Consider the following 26,265-nt stretch of genomic DNA (forward strand, 5'->3'; position numbering starts at 1 on the left):
CAATGAGGGGGCATCTTACAACTAATTCATCTTGTAGGCAGCGTTTGTTTTTCTTAGTGGTATATAAAATAAGAGTAAGTCTGACCAATGCTAGCATCTTACATCAATGAAATATGGTACAGTATTTATTATAACCATTGTCAGAAAGACGGCAGTCAAACTCTTTGAGGAAGGGGTGCCTTTTCTAACTTTACAAAGGTACCACATGGACAGGTAGCTGCCTGGGGAGTCGAATACTATACATTTTCAATATGGATATTTTTGCAGTGGAATAAAACTAACATGACAATAATGTATCCCATATTCAGAAGTATTAATAATTAATGGAATTTGGGATAAAAAGAGGCCAGGAGCGGTGGCTCATGCCTGTAATCCCAGCACTTTGGGAGGCTGAGGCGGGCGGATCACCTGAAGTCAGGAGTTCGAGACCAGACTGGTCAACAGGGCGAAACACGTCTCTACTAAAAATACAAAAATTAGCTGGGCGTGGTGGCACATGCCTATAATTCCAGCTACTTGGGAGGCTGAGGCAGGAGAATCACTTGAATCTAGGAGGTGGAGGTTGCAGTGAGCCGAGATTGCGCCACTGCACTCTAGCCTGGCAACAGAGCGAGATTCCATCTCAAAAACAAACAAACAAACAACTTTCCCTTTAAAATTTCTACACATTTCTAAACTTATATTTTTTTTAAAAAAGGAATATTTTGCATATTTTAGCAGTTTTTCTCCTCAGAAGACAAAAGTTCAAATGAAATATTTTATATATACTCAGACCTCTCATATATGTTTTACTCTGTTTTCCATTAGAATCCATCAAAACCATAACCTTATCCATCAAAATCACACCATTTTACATTCATCTATTACTTTATTCCTATAGCATTTCCATTTCATGCCTCATTGAATTCTACGATCTTTCCATTGCCAGTACAGGATGCAAATCACAGGCATATGATTCCCAAAGACTCTTCTCCTCTGCCCAGATCTTGATGTCCTACCATCCCCTGAAGTTGATGTATGTGGGGTTCTGAAAGGTAACCATGCTTACTTTCTGGTTTGGTCCCCTCTGTGTTGGGGACCCTGATACCACCCTTATGTTCAGAGAGTCACTAGAAATACTCAAGGGGTTCAGCATAGAGTTGTACTCCTGGCTAAGATTTATTACAGCAGCAAAATGAGGCAACACAGTCAGATTGTAAGGGACAAAGACACAGGGGGAGTCTGGAGGAATTCATAGGCAGCCTTTCTCATGCTTTCTTCCTCCTATATGAGAGTTACACAGAGTGAGCTTTTCTGCAAAATGTTCAGAAGGTTTCTGCCCGGGGAAGCCCAAGATTTTTATCTGGACCTGCTCACATAGGCAGTCTGCCAATCACGTTTCAAAATTTCAGATTCACAGAAAGAAACCAGATGTTCAGCAAAAGCCACATGATTGGCACAAACATTCTAAAAACAGTGAGTCATTATTATCACTTAGGGAATAGCTCAAATGCAAAGTACCCAGACACCAGCCAATGGCCAGCAAGCAGATCTTTCTAAGAAGAGCAGTTTCTGGCTATGTTAACATTATTCTGCAAACCCTCCAAGCCCCATCACTGGCCCAGCCACAGCTACTAGGTGGCTGGACAGAAAGAAGCCTCATTCTTTCCAAAGATGACTGTAGATAGTTAGACTCATTAGTTCCTACCGTAATTTGTTGTTTGTTCCAGGTGACACAATAGAGCATGGGAAATTATAAAACTCTTTCATATCTCCATATTCAATTTCACTGGACATGTTAGCTCCACTTCTCTCTTTTTTTTTTTTTTTTTTTTGGCAGAGTCTCACTCTGTCACCCAGGTTGGAGTGCAGTGGTGCAATCTCAGCTCACTGCAACCTTTGCTTCCCAGGTTCAAGTGATACTGGCACCTTAGTCTCCTAAGTAGCTGGGACTACAGGCATGTGCCACCATACCTGGCTAATTTTTATGTTTTTATATTTTTGGTAGAGACAGGGTTTCACCATGTTGGCCAGGCTGATCTCAAACTCCTGACCTCAAGTGATCTGCCCACTTTGGCCTCCCAAATTGCTGAGATTACTGACGTGAGCCACTGCACCTGGCCAGTTCCTTTTCTTATATCATAATTTTAAAATGTTTACAAGCCATGTGTATAATGCTTTACTTTAATTAAACAATCTGCAAAACAACATTTTCAGTTTCTTTATGAAACTAAACATAATAACAACAACAAAAAAATCACTTTATGTAAAAATATTCTAAACACACTCTTCTCAGCCAATGCCAAGACTAGAAATCATTTCAACAGTTAGAAAACAAAATAGTTTTGTGTTGTGTGTTTGTGTTTTGTCTTACATCTCTTCTAGATGTAGAACAAGACTGTACCTTTTGCAGACTAGGAGGCAAATTGACACACTGTAGACATATGATAATTATTCTATCTGTCATTGAACATTTATTGCCAAATTATCAACTATAGCAAATGTAAATGTAAATTTCTATAAATATAGAATATATAGAACCAGGTAGCCCAAAGTGGTATTTTGTTCAACAACCTAAAATAAATTCTACCTGGCCTAGACTATTCCTGGATATAAAAAGAAAAATAAATCTATGTCAAAGTGAATTTTAACCATGAAATGCTCTCACATCTTCTAATTTTAAAGGACCTGAGTGATGTAAAGAACTTTTTCAGAACAGAAATTGGGAAGGCAAAGTGACTCTGTTTAACTTTGGTGTGAATTCAAGTTGGGGGACCATTGACCCCACCCTATGTGTTACTGTTGCTCCTCAGAAATACCTCAAAGACCAGCTGCTTTCCAAATTGTCCAATTTGGACAGTTTCTTTTCCTTTCTACAGTCTTTTTAAAAAACTTTCAAGTTCAGGAGTACATGTGAAGGTTTGTTTTATAGGTAATCTTGTGTCATGGGGGTTTGTTGTATAGATTATTTCATCACCCAGGTATTAAGGTTAGGACCCACTAGTTATTTTTCCTGACATTCTCCCTCTTCCCATTATCCACCCTCCAGTAGGCCCCAGTGTGTGTTGTTCCCCTCTCTGTGTCCATGTGTTCCCATCACTTCACTCCTACTTATAAGTGAGAACGTGTGGTATGTGGTTTTCTGTTGATTTGGGCAGTTTCTAAACATCTTTTTTTAAAAAACAGCAATGACTCTGGGAAACATAACTTGAGGATATAAAACTTCTAAGCCAAATTTTGTGCATGAATGCTCAATACAGGAGGTGAAAGGACTGTTGGCAAGGGAGTGAATTGAGGAGGAGGTATCCAGAGGATAGAATGGATGATGTGGGGTTGTTCTCTATCCAGCCCTTGAATCAGGTTAGAGTTCCTAGGCACAGGTGAAGCCCAGAGCCCAGAAAGCTATTTTGCCTAGAGATTTGGTGAGGTTCTATTCAGGCAGTGATGATTAGAACCTTATGGGGGTATGAGCAGACACATTCCCTGCCTTGCCCCTTAGACACTGCTACATGCAAGGAAGACAGGATTGAAATGAAGACAGTGAAATGGGACATTACTCATCTCAGGCCTTATCCCTGTCCCCACCCCCTCCATTCAAATAACATCTCTGGATTTGCTTTTTAGATTCTAAACTTTCTCAACTCTAGGTACATGGTTTGGGTGTCCTCTCCAAGCCACAGCATGAACCAAATAACGCAAGCCTAACTCGCTCACTGCATCTTGCACACTGAACACAGAAAGTGAAGGAAAGAACTCCAATTTACATGCAAATATATATATTTGAGACGACTATGTTTCATTCCCTCTGCACCATCCCGAGTCACAGTTGGTAAAAGATTTCCAGGGTGGAAGTGGGAGCTTTAAAATAATGTAGAATATGAAGGATTGAGGAATTCAAGTGTTAAATTAGACTGCTATAATCAATCTAATTATATTTGAAGGTTATAATTCTATCTGAGGCACAAACGTGCATTCCCTTCATCTTAGGAGGTATTTAAATCATTTACTTACAAAAATAGATCACAGCATGTTAGAGCCAGCAGCAATCACTTTATTCAGTGGTTGGGCCAACTGACACCCAGAGGTCGGGTGGCTTATCCATGGTCGAGGAAATGAAAGACTAACTTAAATAACAAAGACAGCTCTTGGCTTCTTGGCTCAAGGCTGCTTTCACTTTGGAAGTTTCCTCTAAACAATGATCTATGTAAGGAGTGTGGGATTAGATGCACATTGGACATACTGACAGAGGACAAAGCCATGTAGGGTGAAGGCCAGAAAGGAAGCAAGGGAGAAGGGAGGGATGGAGGGCTGAGAAATGTGTCAAGTGGCAACCTAGGGCTCTTTCTCCGACTCTGTCCTAGTGGGGGACTCCTCTACCCCTTCACCAACACCTGTTTTTCCTCATGAGGTCAGACTAATCGAAGAAATGGTACCTCTTGTCTGGCCTCTCTTTGATGCTTGACCTTATTCTCAAAAAGAAGTCAAAGATTATTTGAGTCACAAGATATAGCTCACATTTTGTCTAGCATTATAACATTTTTACTCTGTTAGCATACATTAATATGTCATACCAAAAAAAAACCCTTCCTCTCTACTTCCAAATGTAAAAGAAAATTTACATTTGAGTTTAAATTCTTATGCTCACCCAACGCACTATTTTAAATTGATTTGACCAATTTTTATGAGCTATATAGGCTGAAATTGTATAGCCCATGACCTATAAACAAATATGAAGTCATGCACTAGAAAAGCTGACGTTTAGAGAAAGAAAAAAATCTTTTTTAAAAAGCATGAATATCCAGCACTGTATTTAATTCCCCAAATAAAAGCTTTCTAACTTAGAATCTTCCGTAAGAACCCGAGAGCCCAAGAGTTATTCATGATATTGCAGTGAACCTCACCTCAGGCTAAAATTATAACCAAGATCCAAGGATAATTACGGCTGGACACTGGCAACCAATTTGTTGATAGGCAGTAAATATGCAATTGGAAAGCAGGCAGACTCATGGCCTGGAGGACTTTGTGAATGCACGGTATATTTTCCTGGGGAAAAGGTAGGAAAGATGGTACTGATTTAAATTCTAAGGGCTACGTTTGCAAAACTCACATGTTTAGGTTTTTAAACTAGTTTCTCCAGCACAACGCCTGATGATTCCATAATCAAATGCATCAGCCCTTTTCACTGAAGGGCTGTAGTCACAAGGCACAAGCAGATCCAGTACTTAGCGATCCTGTTACAACCTTCTCTCCCTTTTTAAAAGTTGTTGATAGAAAAAACACATGTGGGTTGGGCACGGTGGCCGAGGCCAGTGGATCACCTGAGGTCAGGAGTTCGAGACCTGGACAACATGGTGAAACCCTGTGTCTACTAAAAATACAAAAATTAGCCAGGTGTGTACGCCAGTAATCCCAGCTAATCGGGAGGCTGAGGCAGGAGAATTGCTTGAACCCAGAAGCCAGAGGTTGCCCTGAGTCAAGATCATGCCACTGCACTCCAGCCTGGGCATCAGAGTAAGACTTTGTCTCAAAAATAAATAAATAAAAATAAAAAAATAAACAACAAAAAAAGAAAAAGCACATGTGGTCTCAGCAACATAGCAAGCTCCTTTTCTCCACCAAAAAAGGAAATAAAGATGAAAAACTTTTACAGAAGAACAAAACACGTGTGCCTAGACATTCCTTGATTACAATCCAAAACCCAAAGATGTTCCGCCGGAGACATAACATGTACCACACACAAGCAGAGAGGTCCCAGGTGAGCGTCTACGGAGTAGATTGGCACCAGAATTCCACTCACGAGGCAGCCAGATCACCTGAGGTCAGGAGTTCGAGACCTGGACAACATGGTGAAACCCTGTGTCTACTAAAAATACAAAAATTAGCCAGGCATGGTCATGCACGCCAGTAATCCCAGCTACTTGGGAGGCTGAGGCAGGAGAATCACTTGAACCCAGAAGACAGAGGTTGCAATGAATCAAGAGCATGCCACTGCACTCCAGCCTGGGCATCAGAGTAAGACTTCGTCTCAAAAGTAAATAAATAAATAAAAATAAAAAAATAAGCAACAAAAAAACAAAAAGCACATGTGGTCTCAGCAACCTAGCAAGCTCCTTTTCTCCACCAAAAAAGGAAATAAAGATGAAAAACTTTTACAGAAGAACAAAACACGTGTGCCTAGACATTCCTTGATTACAATCCAAAACCCAAAGATGTTCTGCCGGAGACATAACATGCACCACACACAAGCAGAGAGGTCCCAGGTGAGCGCCTACAGAGTAGATTGGCACCAAAATTCCACTCAATAAAAACATGTTCTTCCCAATTATCTGTAGTGTAAATCCAGGCAGAACTACCGAAATTGAGGAGTAATCACCGGGTTTCTCAATAGACACCAACAGAAAAGGATTTTGAAGTGTTCCCAGTAGGTCTTTTTAAAAAACAGCTGTGGCAACTTGAGTGATAAGTAAATTTTTCACTGTCCCAGGTGGATCTGGTCTGGGTAAAAGAAATAATTCAGCCTTTTGAGAACTCACTTGGGCTGCTAGCAGCAGCTCACTGGGCAGGTTCTGCTGGTGTGTAAAATGTGCCTCAGCTGTGTGTTTTAGGGACCGCAGACCATGTCACAGAGACAAGGGAAAGACAGCCGAAGGTGAACTCCCGAATAGTTCTACACTTTGCTTGAAAGTTATTTAACTCACAAGGCAGGACAATTGGCTTCTTAACCAAAGTCCATTCACCCTTCATGGAAGGTGACTCCATCCTTGGCCCAGGGGTAAACCCAGAAAAGGTAGAACCCAGATTCTACCCTTGCCAGTGATTGTTGGGCATGAGACCTGGTTCTGGACAATCAGATGCAAAGGAACATCTGTTGGGAATTTCCTTTAAAAAAGTTCTCTTACTGATAAAAGGAGACACTTAGAACGCCTGTCCAGTTTTGACAAAATCCCCAGAACATGAGCAACCATTCTGCTGACTGTAAGGGATCCAGCCTAAGGAACTAGTCAATAAGATGAAGACAGCAAAGCAAAAGCACAGAAAGAATCTGAACCAATTTGACACTTTTGAGCTGTTATAAATTAGCCTGTTTTCAAACTGCCCTACTGTGATACTTCTTATTTTTACTTTTTTTATTTTTGTAGACACGGTCTCACTCTGTCACCCAGACTGGAGTGCAGCGGTCCGATCTCAGCTCACGACAACCTCCACCTCCCAGGCTTAAGTGATTCTCCTGCGTCAGCCTCCCGAGTAGCTGGGATTACAGTCACGCCACTACTGCCTGGATAATTTTTGTATTTTTAGTAGAGACAGGGTTTCACCATGTTGGCCAGGCTGGTCTCGAACACCTGACCTCAAATGACCACCCCTGCCCCCCCCCCCGTCTCGGCCTCCCAAAGTGCTGGGATTACATTCATGCCACTACTGCCTGGCTAATTTTTGTATTTTTAGTAGAGACAGAGTTTCACCATGTTGGCCAGGCGGGTCTTGAACTCCTGACCTCAAATGATCCACCCACATTGGCCTCCCAAAGTGCTGGGATTACAGGCGTGAGTCACCGTGCCTGGCCCCATAATGCTTCTTGATATTGAAACTCCTAATGCTCCATGCCATGTGAGACTTTTTGAGTTTTATTTCCTCTGGTTTACAGGCATTACTAATGCACCACTGAATCACAGGGAATGTTTCCATATGAATGTGCGTGATTGGCTGCTAGAATGATTTCTTTCTCTTTATCATTTGGAACTCTAATAACCACCTGGTAGTGAGGCAGCACAGAGGAAAACAATCTCCCTGGCACAGTAATCCACCACAGGCCAGTCATCTGTGGTGCAAATGTAACTCACATCACTTTCCTCCAATCCCTCCCTGCATCACGCTTGAAGTGATCTTAGCACTGCGTCTCATGCTATGGTGTCTCAGGCACTTGGGACCTGGAGCCGGAACTGTCTGATTTAGATCCCAGCCCCACCACTATCTCTCTAAGTATACATCGAACAAGTTCTTGAGCACCAAGCTTCACTTTCCTCATCTCTAAAACGGGAATGAGGAAGGTCGTTGTTGTTAAATAAGAATGAGAGGTTGTTGTAGTTAAATAAGATGATGAAAGTACGACTCTTAAAGCAGTGCTCAGCACAGAGTTGGTACTGTTAGTTTAACCAATATGGATGTCTCTCTCTTAAAAGTCTGCCCTGTAAACCATTATTGAGCACTTTTGACCCTGTGAACATTTTGCAGGGAGATGGAGGAAAGAAGAAAAGAGAGGGGAGGGGAGGGGAGGGAGGAAGGAAGGAAAGTTTCTTTAGAACATTTTGCAAACTCTATAGAGGATTGGAAAGCTAGATCATAATCTTTCAGAGAGAAAATGGATGCAAATCCTAGAAACATCCTCTCATGTGTGAACCCAACACTGTTCTCCACTGGGAGTGCAGTCATTGCTCTGATCTGGCTGGCTTTAGAATGAAAACCTCCTCTCTGCTATATGAAGAGGGAACAACTTGTGCAAACTCTAACAGAGGAAAGGAAACCCATTTGCAACCACAAATCAGAAGCCACGTCAATTGCCTGGTCCTCCTTGATGCCAAGCTCTGCACACAAAGCCAGGTGTCTTCTGTTCTATTCTCTCCATCATTTACGGAATGATTTAGTCAGTAACGCAGGACCCATTTAGTGAAAACAACAATAACATCAACACATCATAATAAATTTCTTCATAGAGGTAATTCATTTCTTTTCCATCAACCTGCCTGTTTCTGTACTAAGACAATAAATATGTTTTTGTTACTTTAACTCTAGTTTTTATTTTGGCATCTCGGGGACAAATCTCCTCAACTCTGACTTCTGTGCTTCTTCCTGAAAATCATGTTGGCAATTCTGGTAGTTTTTCCTTTTCTATTTCAGAGAATCAGATGAAATCAATGAATCACCACTATCTTCCCCCAATTTCTATCTCACCCATGGCCAAAGTTAGATTGTAGAGTTCAAACTCTTCTGTACTTGACAAACTGCATAGATATAGAGTATGTATCCGCCTCTCTCCCTGAAATGAGCTGGCAGCCTTGGGTGCATTCTTGCATATGTGTGTGTGTGTGTGTGTGTGTGTGTGCACGCGCACGCTAGAAGATGGGTAAGGAAGAGTTTCAATAAAGGGCAACTAAGGAAATTTGAGAAACAAGTTAAACAAGTTAAGTCAGAAAGTGGCAGTACCTAGACCAAAACCCACTTTTTCTTAATACAAGTTGTCTGTTTTTCTCTATTCACTGATCTGCAATGGACATCTGGAAACTTCCATAGGTTTTGAAGAAGATAACAAAAATGTGTATGATGATGAGTATACTGAGGTTGCTATGAGTCCTTTCTTGCCTGGAAATTTTCTCTATTCTGCTATTTTGTAGTTCATATCTTTCATAAGAAAAAATATCCTCTGTCACATGAAATTCTGATGACAGTACATAATATTGGATAAATATTTTTATATCTATAATTCACAAAATAAAATACAGGCAATATTTTCTAGCACCCTCATTAAGATCAGTAGACAACAGATAGCAAGATGGAGAGAGAGAGGATTCCTTTTGTTCAGTTGGCATTAAATATTTTTCTCTTAAGGAAAGAGGATTTTGAATTGGGCATTTATCCCCCAAGAACAGAGAACCCTCATAAAATACAGAGATGGAGTAGTTTCTGGTCCCCATCTTGATAGAATAAATGGGAGAATGTTGTGTTGACCTGACTTCTGACTCTAGTGTTAGCCTTATCTGAAACCCATGAAACTTTCAGCTATTGTGTGTTCTTTTTTTTTTTTTTTTTTTTTTTTTTTTTTTTTTTTATAGACAGAATTTCACTCTTGTTACCAAGGCTGGAGTGCAGTGGCACGATCTTGGCTCACTGTCACCTCTGCCTCCTGGGTTGAAGAGATTCTCCTGCCTCAGCCTTCCGAGTAGCTGGGATTACAGGTGCCCACGACCATACCCAGCTAATTTTTTGTATTTTCAGTAAAGATGGGGTTTCACTATATTGGCCAGGCTGGTCTCGATCTCCTGACCTCGTGATCCACCCACCTTGGCCTCCTAAAGTGCTGGGATTACAGGTGTGAGCCACTGCACCTGGCCTTCTTTTTCTTTTTTTTTTTTTAATCTCTCTCTTTTCTACTGTTAGTGCTGATTATTTTTAGTGACTGTCTTAGTCTATTCTCACATTGCTATAAAGATATACCTGAAACTCGGTAATTTATAAAGAAAAGAGGTTTAATCAGATCATAGTTCTGGGGGTTGTACAGGCTTCTGCTTCTGGGGAGGCCTCAGGAAACTTACAATTATGGCAGAAGGCAAAGGGGAAGTAAGCACATCTTCACATGGCCAGCAGGAGAGAGAAAGAGAGCAAAGAGAGAAGTGCTACACACTTTCCAATGAGATCTTATGAGAACTCTATCACAAGATAGCACTAGGGGGATGGTGATAAACTGTTAGAAACAATCACCATGATCCAATCAACTTCCACCAGGCCCCACCTCCAACACTCGGGCTCACAATTCAACCTGAGATTTGGGTGGGGTGGGGAGGCAGAGCCAAACCATATCACTGACTAATTTCTGTGATCTGCAACCAGACATCTTATCAGCGTCCCTGGGCTCTTCTCCTGAGAGCAACAGACACAGAGCTTACTATTAAGGTTAATCACTGCCCTCCAGGTATTTGAAGATGCTCATCTGCTCATTCCAGTGACACTCTTCTTGCTCTGATCTGAATTAACATTTTTCCCTTCCTTTTTAACTGTGATGGTTCCTTGGCCTTCAACAGATCATTTAGAAACTCAAAATAAATATTTAATTTGGTGTTACAGTAATATGTTTTATCTTATTGGCCTTGCCTTTATTGGGTGATAATGATGGTGATGATAATGGTGATGATGATGATGGTATTGTATGGTGATAATGATGATGGTGATGATGTGATGATGATGATAGTGACAATGATGGTGATGATGCTCCCGATGATAATGGTGATGATGATCATGATGATGATGATGATGATGATGAAGGTAATGATAATGGTAATGGTGATGATGATGATCATGATGATGATATTGATGATGATAGCTAATATTTTTGACCACTTACTATATTCTAGCCACTTTACTAAGCATTGTACATACATGATCTACTGAATCCCCACAATCATTTTGTGAGGTATGCATTTTTAACATTTCCATTTTAAAGGCGAGAAAGGGAAGGATTAGAGGGACTAAATACTTACAGAAGAAAATAAATCAATATGCAAAGAGAAACAAAATTTGTAGATGGGGGAAGAGAACAACCAAGATAGAGAAGAGATCCTTTGATTTGACTCCTAGATGAAACAATACCTGAAGCTATCATCATCCCTAAACCTCAGTTTTATGAGCCAATGCATTCTTTTTTCCTTAGAATATTTAAGAGTCTTAATAGTATAACTACAAATATCCTTGATGGTTTTTACATGATAGCTCAACTGATACACTCATTACAAGCTAAATAGAGGTAGTCACTTAAAAAGCTATTATGTTTTCCCACTGCCCAGTGTCAATACACAGAAGTAATGTCAATCACTTTTTCTCCCCCAGGTCTCAACATGTGGCAGTAGGCAGCAGAATTAATTCCCAGTGCCTCCTGCAATTCCCTGAGCCTCCCTTTCTCAAAACGCCAGCTTTCTCACAAGGATAGCCTGAGACATACGGAAGTGGGAATGATGTTCTGTTCTCAGGTAAAGTGTTTGTGCATATGTATGTGTCAGGGGAGAGGAAGGTAAGCAAAACCAGTTGTTCTCAGATGACTTGCAGCACCTGAGCATGTCCTTTATCTTTTTTTTAAAAAAAAATACTTAATAGCATTTTCACTTCCTAGTTTCTCCATTATGTTGAAGTTGAATAGTCTTTGGTAGGTCCTGTCTTACTTTTCAAGAACATTATGGGAATTCTGCAAAAAGATAGCTACATGCAAAGCTATCATTTCTATTGTTACAAAAATATGTGACACACTTACCTTATGCTATCAAAGGATGAATGCTATCCTCCACATATCCTTTAAATGGGCTTCACAAGAAGAGGATGGTCCCATTTCTGAACATTGCCTTGTCAATGGATGAGGAGCTTTGCACTCAGTCAAACTGGTTAAGCTAGAATCATATTTCCCTAAATCTCTTCCTGTTTGTTTCCAGGTGATGATTGGCCAACAAAATAAATTTAGACGTGATTTGGATAGTAAAAATGAAGCCACAGTCACTGACCACTGAAGATCATTGTGGGTACAGGTGGCAGCTAAGAGCTAGCAAGGTATCAGTGGGATTTACAAGTCTTTTCTTTATTCTTTATCCTGCTCTTCTTGTCAATTGCCAGATTTCCTGACCAACAAAGGGCCCAGGCCGACTGCCACAAGTCTGAATGCAGACCTGCAGAAGGAGCAGCAACTCAAAAGGACAGCATTCCACAGACTTTCCCTGCACTGCCCTTCATAGCCCACTCTGCAGCTGGACCTGCCTACTCGCCATACACCCTGAAAGCTCCCACTCATCCACCTAACCTCAATTTGCTCTAGTGTTCGAGGAGGGCTGAGTGGTGGTTTTCCTCGGGCCTTCCAACACTTGCCCTTCTCCCCCAAGTATTACAAGCCCTCATTCTAAATATATCGCTGATTTCATAATACGAATAGAAGTGCTGCTTCTCTGATTAAACCCTGACTGACACATGGAGTGTTTTATTACCATTTAATAAACATCATGTCAAACCTAATGATTTACGGTCAACATAAATTACACAGGGAAGGTGAGCAAAAGAATCTCTTTCCTTTTTGCCTCTATGCTGTTCTAGTTTCAGCTGGCCTGAGCTTCCCTCTCTTGGACTCTTCAGTCTAACAGCTAACCCATATATGACACAAAGATCAAAGGTCAGATTCTTGGGCTCCATTAAGGCTGCTACTTTAAATGACAGCACTATTTATGGACTCTTTATTGAACACAGATCACCCTTGGAGGCTGCCACAACCTTTACTCATAAATCAGACATCAAGTGCCTCTTGGGGGCTAAATACTGCCTCTCCTGTTGAAGACATGAAGGGGTGTAACATATACTCAATTTGCTGCCACACAAGGATTTAGAATCTGCTCACTCCCTTAACCTAGGACTCAAGGTCCAGACAAGGAAATTTGATTTTTTTTTTTCTTCCTTTTTCTTTCCCTGCCAGCCACACACACCAGCCGGTGTTCCCAGGGGACACTAGCAACTGTATGTAGGCTGAGCTTTGGCGTAGAAGAAATAAATAATCTATAGAAGAAAATACGTCAGAATATTTTCTTATAAAAATGAAGGAATGACCGTTGCATCATTCCAAGTATCAAAATAATACACTAATTGAAAATTTTCCTCTAAATTTCAATGTTCTCTAACAGAGATTATTCTAACTTAGTTGTTTTCAACAGGGTCAATTTTGGCAACGTCTTGGGACTTATTTGTAGGTAGTTTGTTTAATCCTCTATGCCTCAATTTCCTTACCTTTAAAGAAAATAGAAAATATAGTAACGCTATAAGGTTGTTGCAAATAATAAATGAGCTGGCCAGGAACAGTGGCTCACGCCTGTAATCCCAGTACTTTGGGAGGCCAAGGTGGCTGGATCACTTGAGGTCAGGAGTTCGAGACCAGCCTGGCCAACATGGTGAAACCCTGTCCCTACTAAAAATACAAAAATTAGTTGGATGTGGTGGTGCATGCCTGTAATCCCAGCTACCTGGGATGCTGAGGCCAGAAAATTGCTTGAACCCAGGAGACAGACATTGTAGTAGGCCAAGATTGCGCCACTGCACTCCAGCCTGGGTGACAGAGTGAGACTCCATCTCAAAAATAAATAAATAAATAAAAATAATAATAATAAATGAGTTAATACACGTAAAAACCACTTGAAACAGTGTCCATTGTTTATAAGCACTTATACGTGCTAGCTATTATGGTTAGGTATACAAATTGAATAAAGGGACTAGCAGTGTGGTGAATGAATTCCCTTTGTAACATAATTTGAGTTCATTCTACTTGTAATCTAATACAAATCTTATTAAGCCATATTAAGCCACAATGCATCTAAATGGACAATTTGCTGACCTTGAAACTGAGAGAATGGGCTAAGAAATTATATTGATGATGATTGCATGACGGTTCATGAAGAGACCAGGATGGAGCCAGGATAAGTGGTAAGAATGGGCATTTGGGTATCAATCTTCAAGTTGATCTCACAAGGTAAGAGGCATCTGCATTGGCTCCTGCTACCCTTCATGGGAGATCAATTTCCACAGAGGCTGGTTTCCTGGAAAGCATTGACCCCAGAACAGCACAGGGGTCTGGGACTTTTCTGTCTTGTTAAGTAAAAGTTACAAAAACTAATTTATCTTTGTTTAAGTAGAAAATTGAAGCAAGTGAAACTTGACTGAAATGTACTAACAAGTGGGAGTCGACAGAGACCAGTGACGTGTCCTGCAGTCCAGGTAGGAGCCAACTTCCAGAAATACCTGAGCTCCAAGCTGCCTATTGGGGCAGAAGTCACAGGGGATGTGGGTCAAAGGGTGAAAGTCTCAGTTAGGATGCATAGGCTCTGGAGCTCTGTTAGACATCATGGTGACTATAGTTAACAATCGTGGACTGTGTAGGTAAAATTTGCTAAGACAGTAGATCTTAAATGTTACCAAAGCCCTCTCCAATGGTAACTAGGCTAGGAGATGGATATGTTAATTGGCTTGATTGTGGTAATCATTTCACAATGTATACCTCTATCAAAACATTCTGCTGTATACCATAAATATATACAATTTTTATTTTTCAATTTTACCTCAATAAAGCTGAGGGGAAAAAAATTGTCCAGCCTGGACAACATTCTCTCCCACACTCATCTCTGCTAAAAATAAAAAATAAAACAGTAGCTAGGCAAGGCGGTGCCCACCTGTAGTTCCAGCTACTTTGAGAGGGTTGGGTGGGAGGATCACTTGAGCCCAGATCAGGGCTTCAGTGAGCTATGATCTGCCACTGCACTCCAGCTGGGGCAACAGAGTGAGGCCTCATCTCAAATAAGTAAGTAAAATCAATCAATCAATCAATCATCTAGTAAATGTGAGTTCTGAAACTAGACTATCTGAGTTCAAGTCTCAGCTCCATCACCTACCAGCTGTATGGCCTTGAGCAAGTAAGTAACTGGACTTCTTTTTTTTTTTTTTTTTTTGAGACGGAGTCTCGCTCTGTCGCCCAGGCTGGAGTGCAGTGGCGCCATCTCGGCTCACTGCAAGCTCCGCCTCCTGGGTTCATGCCATTCTCCTGCCTCAGCCTCCCGAGTAGCTGGGGCTACAGGCGCCCGCCACCAAGTCCGGCTAATATTTTTTTTTGGATTTTTAGTACAGATGGGTTTTCACTGTGTTAGCCAGGATGGTCTCGATCTCCTGACCTCGTGATCCGCCTGCCTCAGCCTCCCAAAGTGCAGGGATGACAGGCGTGAGCCACCGTGCCCGGCCTAACTGGACTTCTTTAAGCATTTGCTTTAAGCATTTGTTTTCTCGTGTGTAAAATTGGTATTACGAGAGTACGTACTTTTAGGGTTTTCATAAGGATTAAATAAGTTACTTCAAGTATTATGCCTAGAAGAGCATCTGCAGGTCTAAAGATACTACTAATACTGCAAGGTAGGTGACTTTAATTTGACATGTCTGCCTTTCGGTGCCTCCATTGTTAAAATGAGGCTAACACTGTGAGGCTTCACAGGAGTCATTCGTGCAACAAATGGTCCTCTGATGCACACTGTGCCCGGCCCCACTGGAGAGACTGTGAAAGCACCACTCCATCTAGTCACACTCCAGGGAACTCACATGGGGGCTGGGCAGGGGGACCTAAGAGATAGCTAATCGGCATGTATCGCTTCTTGGCCTTTTGGCTAAGATCAAGTGATAATCAGCAAGTAAATGCAGAGGAAGGAGAGCTGGGGAACTCTGGGCACAACTTTACAGCTTCGTGGTTCATATTCTTTTCTAGGAGAAAGGAAGGGTGGATGAGGCCCCAGTCCATCGGTTGGAAAAAATGGGCTATGTTTTATTTCTCAGTGTACTGAGAAGGAGAGCAACATTTAAGTGGGTAAGTGTGTGTATGTGTTTGTGTGTGTGTGTCAGAGAAAGGGAGGGAAGGAGAGAGAGAAAATAACATATTTCTGCTGCTTTAGGAAGACCAGAGAGTCTCCATCTGCTTTGTAACTGCAGCTGCTTCCTAAGGTCATGTGTAGGCTACGCAAAGCAAAGGAGTCTTGGGAAATTCTCAGCAGTGTTTTTTTTTTCTATGCAGACCTGTTGAAACCCTCATTTTGCAGTTACCCTTTTGTTGCCAGAGGGCTCAGGAGGGTATCTGGATGCCAGTGGGACCCTAGCCCCAGCAGTGTCCAGGTTCTTGACACCATGGAGAGAAAGAATTCGATAACAAATCAGAATAAAGCAAAAGGCAAGAAGCTTTTACTGTCAAGCAAAAGTACACACAGAAGAGAGAAGTGCAGGCGTGCTTGGGAGAGTGAGAAGAACGCGGAAGAATTTGGGTGTCTAATTTTATAGGCTCTTCTAATTAGGGGAATAATCATGATATTTTCTGAGAAAACAAGTAGGGATATCTTAGAATTGGGATGCCACCCATTTTTGTACTAAATATACATTGGTGCTGGTGGGTGTGTGATTTTGGATGGTGACGAGAGTACAGTTAGGTCGGGTAGGGCATAAGTCAAGTCCATCACCATATCAGATCCAGCTGGTCTCAACCAGCTTTGCCCCCCACCTTGTTTGTTGGGGTCTTATCAGCCCAGGCTTGTCTTTGTCCTTGTCACTAATTCTAACAGCTCCTTTCCTGCAGTTATGTGAAATTGCTGCTTCATATTTTCCCTCTTCTCCTGTGACCACCCAGCATTCCGATTTAATGGGTGTTTCTTTAATTAGGGGATAGAACAATCATTAGGTGCTCCAGAAAAAGAGAATTATATGGTTTGGCTGTGTCCCACCCAAATCTCACCTTGAATTGTAATTATCCCCACATGTCAAGGGTGGGGCCAGGTGGACATAATTGAATCATGGAGGTAGTTTCCCCCACACTGTTTTCATGGTAGTGAATAAGTCTCATGAGATCTGATGGTTTTATAAACGGGAGTTCCCCTGCACGTGCACTCTTGCCTGCAACCATGTAAGACATGCCTTTGCTCCTCCTTGCCTTTTGCCATGATTGTGAGGCCCCCACAGCCATGTGGAACTTTGAGTTCATTAAACATCTTTGCTTTACAAATTTCCCAGCTTCAGGAATGTCTTTATTAGCAGTATGAGATCAGACTAATACAGAGGGGATTTCAGGGACTCCCCATGAATGCCCCCTTTCTCCCTTAATTGGGTTTGCCTGGAAGAGTCATGGGCCTGTCACCCTGACTGGGGTTTTGGCTGTTTTTGCTCCGTATTTTGGGTTTTCAGTTATCCTGGGTTTCTTTGTATAGTTCTTGTTTCAGCTGTTGTTTGGGTCTTTCCACCCTGTGACTACCCAGTGCTATTCCTATCCCACCTTGGCCTGGCTGAGATGTTACCACAGCTGCCTTCTCCCCACTGCAGGCAAATGGAACTTAGAATGGCGAGTTAATGGGTGCAGCACACCAATATGGCACATGTATACATATATAACCTGCACGTTGTGCACATGTACCCTAAAACTTAAAGTATAATAAAAAAAATAGCTCTTAAGGAAAAAAAAAAAAAAAAAACAGTGAGCTGGTGTCAAGCTCCTCCTGGGACTAGAACTCTCCAATATGCTGTATCAGGGGCACACTCCCAGGATGAGTGGGTTGTCCAAGCCCACCCCTCCTCTCCTAGTCCTGTTGAGGGTTATCTTCCTGTGCCCAATTTTGGAGACAAAAATTGATTCTTCATTGCTAGCATCTATCTCTTTCATTGTCATTTAATCACAGGAGTTTTTCCTTATTCTATTTCTTTTGAAATTCTTTCCTGGCTCAGGACGCCCTGGGGTGCTCCACTGAAGGAGACTACTGTGACACCTTGCGAGCAAGCAGGCTTCCTTTCTGAGGTTGCACCGAGCCAGCCCTAGGTGTGTGTGGGGGGGGACTGGGCCCTGCCTCCAGGGTGGGCAGACGCAGAGGGTGCTGCCCTGGGGTTTGGGGAGGGAAGAGGCTGGTGTCTGAATGCTGTTCATTCACTGCAGGCAGGGTCAGGAGAGCGGTCAGGCTCTGACTCCCACCCCCTGCAGATCAGGCCAGAACTGAAATCATCTGGTTGGGCCCTGGTAGAGGCAACTTCCATGAAAGAAGAGAGAGCGCACTGGGTGCAAATCAGCGGGAAAGGCTGGGGGAAGACGGAAAGTTTGGATTTCTCCTGCCCCATGGTGCAAAGCCCAAACCAAACCAACTAAAAACCTGCCGTTGCGGGAACAATTCTGCGGGGAAAAGGGGGCACTTCCACCTAAACAGTTAGCACAGGCTTATCGTGTTAAAAACTCAATGAGGCAATAAGGGTAAACTGAGCGATTACCCTTTCTTCAGTGATGAGTTTCTGGTGTGTTTCCGCATGTTTGAGTGTTTTCCCCTACACATTTATAAACACAGGTACACGTCCATTTATACAAACACTTGTGTATCCCTTGTTCACACGGTCGTGCACGCTGCTCTTTCCTCTCAGTGTATCCGGAAGATGGTTCCGAATCAACTGGATAGGATTTTTAATTTCCGAAGGCACGAGCTCCCCTGGCATCCGCAAATGTGACCCGCAATTTAGAGAGGAAGAGGAGCGCAGACCCTACCTGTCTGGAGCAACGGTCAGGAGAGAGGTGGGGAAGGGCTGGGCCCCTCTCGGTGTCCCGGGTTCCCGGCAGAAGTCTCCAGGGCTGAGGGAGTCTGCAGACACGGAGTTTCCGCGCCAGAGGAGCGGGTCCACGCGGACAGGCAGTTCCAGCTCTGGGTAAGTGCGGCCCCGTCTCCTCTCCGTCCCCGGCTCCGCCAGCAGCAGTCCCGGAGAGATTTCCCCTCCCCGCCGCCCGCACTCTCTCTCCTCCTGCGCCCAGGCCGGTCTCCGGCTCCGGATCCGGGCGGCGACGGTGCAGATGAGGGCGCACAGGGGACGGTCCTGGAGCCCGGGAAGGGTGCGAGATGGAGACGGCGGTTCAGAAAAGTTGTCAGGTCTCCAGCGCGGGCAGTGGCGGGAGCTGGAGCCGCGGTGGAGACGACCCGAGGGGACGCAGCCCGCCTGGCACAAAGGGCCACGGGCGCGAGGGACTCGATGAGCTGGGAGGACGCGGCCGCGGCAGGTGCGGCGCGCTGGGGCGGGTGCTTGGCGCCTTCCCCGGCACAGGTGAGGCTGGGCGGAGAGGGCATCTGTGGGGTGGCCTCTCTGGGTGCGGAGTGAGGGGACGCAGTAAACGTGGGGTTTGGATCCCGCGGCGGCGCTGGATAGGCGGACACTGTGGGGCTCCGCGGACTGTATCGCCTACCTGGACCTCACGCGGACCACGTGCAGATCTGGCGCCAGGGGGGATGTGGTGGAGGGGTCGTGTCCCTTGCTTTTCCCCTCCCTAGGACCTGACAGGACTAGGAGGATGGGGGAGCCCGGTTCTTTGCACTCCTTTTTCCCCAACAATGGAGCTCCATGCCTCCTCACTCCAGTTCAGTTAAACTAAGATTGGGAGGGTCCCAGGGAGGAGCCAGTCCCCCTGCACCTGTTTCCCTTCTAGCCTGTGGTCCTGAGAGCCAGGCTGTGCCCACGAGGGAGCAGGTGTTCACAGCGAAGCTCGCAGGGGGCCCCAGGTTGGCAGAAATGTGCGATTATCTCAACAGACACCTGAGATCCGGTCCGATGTGGTTTGAGGATTGCAAGGAGGGGCTGGGGGGTCTCTGGCGAGTCGGTACAAGAATGTAGAACAGAACTGGGCTTTCCAGAAGGCCTTTCACCCCACTCCCCCATCTCTACAGCGCGAATTACTTCATCTCAGAGGGAATTTAGTGGGTACATTAGGCACATAGCACAGCGCCTGAAGCATACGAAAAGCTTAGCAGCTGTTAACCACTGCCATTATCATCATGCCCACGTGGGGCCCAGGTAGAATCAAGCCGACCCACATGAGTAGCGGAGGGGGAGGCTTCCAGGTCCGGGGAGAGCGACCCGCGCGCCCTTCTGCGCGGTTACTGGCACGCGTGGTTGCGTGGATGGCGTGCCAAGTCTCACCTAAGGCTGGGAAGGCGGCTGCGCCTCTGTCCAGGGTTCCAGGGCGCCTGAGAGCAGGAGCGCTAGGAGAATGTCATTTGCCTGTTTCCCGCGCGCGCCTGAGCTGTGTCCGCAGGGCTGGGCTCTGAGCGCAGTAGCGAGACCGCCTGTTGGTTAAACTTACCCTAAGGTGCGGGGTCTTCTTAGGTCTCTGCTCTCAGTGCAGAGAGCTCTACCTTAGCCCGCTTACAGACAGATCTTCTAAGCACTTTTTCTCCAGCTGCCTCCTGCCTAAAGCTCTTTCAGCTCAGCTGGAAAATCACTAGGAAGGACATACTGCCAATTTCAGTGATAAAAGAAAGTTTTTGCTTTTCAAAAGTCATGTGCAGCCTGAACTCCTGGGATATCCACTCACCTTGAGCCTGCAGGTTCCTTCAGGAGCCAGATGGAACTTATAAAACATGTTTTTTAAATACTGCCATTTTCTTTCAAGGCTTCCAGTTAGGCAGAGGTGAGGGTGGGGGTAGCAGATATCTTCTCTTTTATTCCTTTTATTTCAATTGCAAAACAGATCTCCAGTATGAGGGTGCGGAATAAAACTAGGTGAGGAGACAGTGACAGGGGCTATTGGTGGTGGAGTGGGCAGAGAAGCTTCCCCAAGGAGGTTTACTTGGGAGCAGATACTTGAGTGAAGTGAGGGAAGAGGCCAGAGAATACCTGGGGAGGAGCTGTCCAGGCAAGGGAACAACTAGTGTGCAAAAGCCCGGAGGCTGGAATTAGCTGGGTGCCTGGAAAGAAGAACAATGGCGAGACGGCCATGTGGCTGGAACTGAGTGAGGGTGCGAAAGGGGTCAGGGATGCATCAGGGAGGTGGGCAGAGTCTTGAAGCTGACCATGTGGTCCAGGCAGGCCAGGTGTGTCTCAGATTGGAGCTGGCCCCAGTATCCACTCTCCTTTCTCTCCCTCAGGAGCAAACTCCTGATGTTTTCCTGGGCACTTGATCACCCAGAATAAGGACTGCCTTTGGCAGCCTCTTCTGCAGCAGGGTGTGGCTCTGTGACTGGGTCCTAAGATTTTTTTTTTTTTTTTTTTTTTTTTTTGAGACGGAGTCTCACTCTGTCGCTCAGGCTGGAGTTTAGTGGCGCTATCTCGCCTCACTGCAAGCTCCGCCTCCCGGGTTCACGCCATTCTCCTGCCTTATCCTCCCAAGTAGCTGGGACTACAGACACCTGCCACCACGTCTGGCTAATTTTTTGCATTTTAGTAGAGACGGGGTTTCACCGTGTTAGCCAGGATGGTTTCGATCTCCTGACCTTGTGATCCGCCCGCCTTGGCCTCCCAAAGTGCTGGGATTACAGGCACGCACCACCACGCCCGGCTAGGTTCTAAGATTTAGTATGTAAAAGGGGGTGGCACCTGCAAATTTCAGGAAGTGAACTTCAGTGGAGGAAGTCACCTTTCTTTGTCCCTATGTCATGGCTGGAAAACGAACCATTAGTAATGACAGGAGCTCTAGCAGCCATTTTAGACCATGAGGTGTTCCTTGGAAATGTAAACTGCACAGTGGAATAGCAAGAGAAGTGAAGCCTGGGTATCCACTGCAGCTACACTGCCCCCCCAGCCTTGGCTGATGGCTTCTGGACTTTATGAACACAAGAGAAAAATTAACTTGTATTTTGTTTAACGTGTGTGTGTGTGTGATATATACATATATGTTTAATTTTTTTTTCCTGTGACTTACAGGTGAACCTAAACTTACATGGTACCCCATGGTTAGAACCTACATTTTATTCTGATCCATGGGGAAACTATTGGAGACTTTTGAGCCAGGAAGTGACAGAAATTGTTTCACTTTTTAATAGACTCATTCTACTGCTATGAGCGAGGAGACTGGGCCCAAAGGAACAAGAATGGACACAGGAAAGGTCAGCTGAGGTTATGGCAGGTATCCAGGTGCAAGAAGATGGTAGCTTGGACCAGGTGGCCATGGTGGAGAGAACAGGAAATGATCATCTTTAATGTGAATTAGGATGAATGTGATTAATAGAGGTGAGGAGAAAAGTCACAAACACATATATACACACATGCATATGTGTATGTATATATGTATATATTATACATTTGACTTAGAGACATAGATCTGATTTTCCCATATAATATTTTCTCAAAACAGGTCATTTCATAGTTCCTATCTCCTTAGCTCACTTCCCTGTGTTTCCAGTAGTTTAGTGAACAGCACCTCAATTGTTTGTATAGAATCCATCAGAAAGCAAGAATTAGGAAGACTTTTTAAAATTCTCATATTTACAATGAGAATAAATGAGGCAGAAGAAAGTGGTGCAACTTTCTATAATTCATCCCAGTGAATAAGTCTGACACCTGGTATTAAAGGATCTGAAAATATTGAAGCTTCAGTGAAAAGCAGATAACTCCGAAGCAATTGTTAAAGACTTCTTAAGGAAAAAAAATCAGCGTTGCATTTATATGTGTTATTTTACATAAGTATATCCCTCTGTTTCTCTTAATAATTCCAACATATGCTTTAGCTCATGGTTGGCATCTGAAATAGCATTTGATAATACACATGGCAACATAGAGAAATAGATTTAAGAAATGTAAAATAAGGCTAATACAATTGAAAGGGGATCAAATCCAGGGGAAATGTTGCACCAGGGTGTACAGATTATGGCTCTTTCATGGTTCCTGAGAGGGAAGTAAAGCTTTAACTCAGGGTTTCCTAGCGAGAAGGAAACACAGTTTATTACATGTTTCTCATTGTCCATGAGAAGAAAACATACCAGCTATAAAGGGGCCATGAAGGTGTTCCCGCCATTGAGATCTGAAAGAAAAATATTATGAACAGTTTTAGAACAGAAATAATTACCCTGTGGGCTGAGACTTCTGCAGTTTCACTGATAAGCATTATGGAGTCAATTTTCTCTTTTTTTTTTTTTTTTTTCTGAAAAGTTGTGGTTGTGTGCATTTTTTCCCTCTGGATGGGGTCCACAGTTTTAATTATATTTTCAAAACGGTGAAAAGCTCTCAAACTGTTAAGCATCATTTACATAGAAAATAATGCAGTAGGCAGCATTCTCCAGGCCATAAAAGCTGCAATAAATGTGGCAGCAGGCTTCCCAAAGCTTTCCATTTATATAGGTTTCTTAGCAAAGTTGAGGGTCTGACAATTTTATTTTTATTCCTTACTCTATTTACTCTCCCCCTTTGTTGTCTTTATTATCAGCATATGCTTCCTTCAAATGATGTCATTATCACGATGTTCGTTTTAGTGTAGTTATTAAAAGCATGGGCCCAGGGGCCAGAAAGCCCACCTGTAAATTCTGCCTTCACCACTCCCTCACCGTGTGCTGTGGGATGGGTGGCTTCTTGTTTCTGTGTCTCATTTTTCTTGTCTGTAAAATGGGGCTAGTAATAGATAACAGGACAGCATTGTGATGAGATTTATGTGAAATGGAAAGCACATATGTCCACGTCAGTCATGCCGCACATGCTCAGGAAGTTGAGTCCTTTCTTGATGTTGCCTTCACAGTCATTGTTATCACGGACTTTCCTTTCGACGGGCCAGAAGACATCTCACACATCAGGTTACTTAAAATGTGGGGCATTCTAATATTTTTCTTCAAATATTTATAGCCAACAAATAGAGAAGTTTATAATCATCCTCACCTCCACATAACTGATCTTGATTTAGGACTGTGCACATTTAGCTTTCACAGTCAGTGTGTATGCATCCATCCCAGAGTGGGAGACACCAGTGTGTACAATGGGGAAAACACAGATGCCTCAATTCATCTGTCCACTCAATGTGTCCCTGCCCAGCAAGAGGCCATGTGAGTCTCAGAGCCCCTCTGTTGATCCCTTTCTTTGAGACTCTTTTCATTCTTGTCCTTAGAGACAAGATGCTCTGCGTGTGTGTGTGTGTGTGTAGTTGTTTAACTGTTTTACAACTTGGTACTTTAAACTCAAGATCTTCGACTGGGGCTCAGCAGAAACAGCAGCAATCTGTTGCAATGCTGAAGGAAAAGCCAGCTGTGCCAAATATATTGCAATACAGAACTTTACCATCTTTAAGGGAGGTTTTGGTTTAAAGAGACTTTTTAGGAATAATTTGATGCTAGGTGCATTCTGCTTCCATGTAGACATTAGAGATTGAGCCCTTTTTATATGAGGCTTCACTGAACACTCAAACTGAAGTCAGAGATTCCCTGAGGGGAATGGCAATGGCTGAGTTTTAGGTAAGATGCAACTCTGTATGACTGGGTAGTTTAGCCAGTTCTACCTCTGCCCATCCTCACCCCAAACACACCTTATTCCAAGAGAGATTAGAAACATAATCACCAAAGTCAGATGAAAATACACCTTCAATCTGCAGCTCTGGAGAGTCATTCCATTCCACAGTCTCTCTGTGAAAAAAAAAAGTCAGAGTAAAAAACATTCTGAATTTTGTTAATTTCTTTCTCTCAAAATTATGGTTCTAATTCTCCTTGCCAATCTATCTGCACACAAACATGCAAACATACACACACACACACACACAAACACGTGTGTGTATGTTTATATAATACATACAATTTCTATTACTCCTGGCAGTTATATTCCAATGAATTAACACATACTGAAGCATTGCTCCTAGGGAAACTTCAGAGATAAGTTTCTCTTAGTCTTTGTCTGCAAAGTTTTCATCAACTGATCAATATATAATTTATTTTATGTGTACTTCTGTATAAAGATACTCTATTTAATATAGATTATTGATTCATTAACATTGAATTCACAGCCAACAGCACTACATAGCTCATGCCTGAGCAAAATTTATCTAACACAGACAGCAAAGTTAACACAAAAATAAACAGTTTATCTAACACAAACAGCAAAGTTAGTCTCAAAATGAACAAAAATAGGGAAAGCATGGAACTGAGCAGACCACAGAAGGACCCTTGCTTACAGAGCTGGACAGGAAGTGAGGGCACTGCCTTTTTTGACCTCAGGTTGGATGATTCACATTTTTTTGCTGCTCTGCCCATGTACAAAAATGACTTCAGATGTTCCACAGGTATTGATTTGGGGGTTAAAAATAAGGGTTAGTGAGGAGCCAAATTTGCAAATACGGAATGTCAATAATGAAAATTGACTTTGTATGTGTGCATGTGTGTGTGTGTGTGTGTGTACATGCATATATAGGAGTGACAAGTGGCTGGCCCAATTCAAATTTATATTGATTAGATAGTAGCTACTTATAGCCTTTGCATGGTCCCATAAGATGCAATCTTTTTGTGGCTGAGGAAACTTAACTGTTTTCTACCATAAAAATTGTTGTAGTCATCTGCAATAAGGAAGTAGAATAATGTAATAAGGATTGTCCGAGTCCTTGAAAGAGACAGCTCTTATTAGTTTTGTCTTAGCCTTTGGGGTAGGAGAGTGTGTAGGACAGATTCTATTGAGGATTTTCATGGAAAACTCAGCTAGGAAAAGGAACAGGTTTCGTTATTTTTTCAAATTAATGAGCCAGGTTCTTTCATTTCTGTCTTTGAGGTACAGGAAGGAATTCAGAGTGGTGTTACTGAGTGGATTCCGGATATCCGGCAAAATTGGAGAAGTTCTAATTTATGGAGAAGTTATAAATTATGTTCATCCATATGAAAAGTATGAACTGAATGGAAGGACTACTGGTGTAACCTCTTTTGTCACTGGAAAGTTATTGACTAGATATTTCAGTCTTTACAAAAGAATTCCAGAAAGATAGATGTCTTCATTATCTCGTCTGTAGTTGGTCAATTTTTATAAAATCAGAATGTGTTCATCACTTTTCTTCTTCCCTTTTTCTCTTGTTTATAAGGATTGGACTTTCTATGGTTTATCCTTCCCTCTCTTAAGGTAGATGCTTCTTTTTTAAAAACCTAAGACTTGAGACTTCACAGGCCTCCATGGACTGTTTTTCCACATGCCCCATGTAATGGGAGCTGTCTAGGTACAGGAATGTCCTTTCACAGTGGTTCCTATGGTGCTGCTTTCCTCTCCCAGCTTCAGAAAAAGACACCTGGCACCTCTGAGTTC

General features: G+C 43.1%; 1 protein-coding gene across 1 annotated transcript in view; it reads right to left on the reverse strand.

Annotated features, from left to right (window-relative positions):
• LOC129136624 (uncharacterized) overlaps positions 1 to 21,964 on the reverse strand; it is a 178,351-nt gene extending 156,387 nt beyond the window's left edge. The window contains exons 1-2 of the mRNA XM_054664112.2: positions 21,953 to 21,964; positions 18,797 to 19,479 (exon numbers count right to left, since the gene is read on the reverse strand). Coding sequence (XP_054520087.1) covers positions 18,797 to 19,479; positions 21,953 to 21,964 — 695 coding nt within the window. The remainder of the gene's footprint in view (positions 1 to 18,796; positions 19,480 to 21,952) is intronic.
• Positions 21,965 to 26,265: the final 4,301 nt, after the last annotated feature.

Source organism: Pan troglodytes, chromosome 10 (genome assembly GCF_028858775.2).
Source record: "Pan troglodytes isolate AG18354 chromosome 10, NHGRI_mPanTro3-v2.0_pri, whole genome shotgun sequence".
In the NCBI taxonomy this organism is placed as follows: Eukaryota; Metazoa; Chordata; class Mammalia; order Primates; family Hominidae; genus Pan; species Pan troglodytes.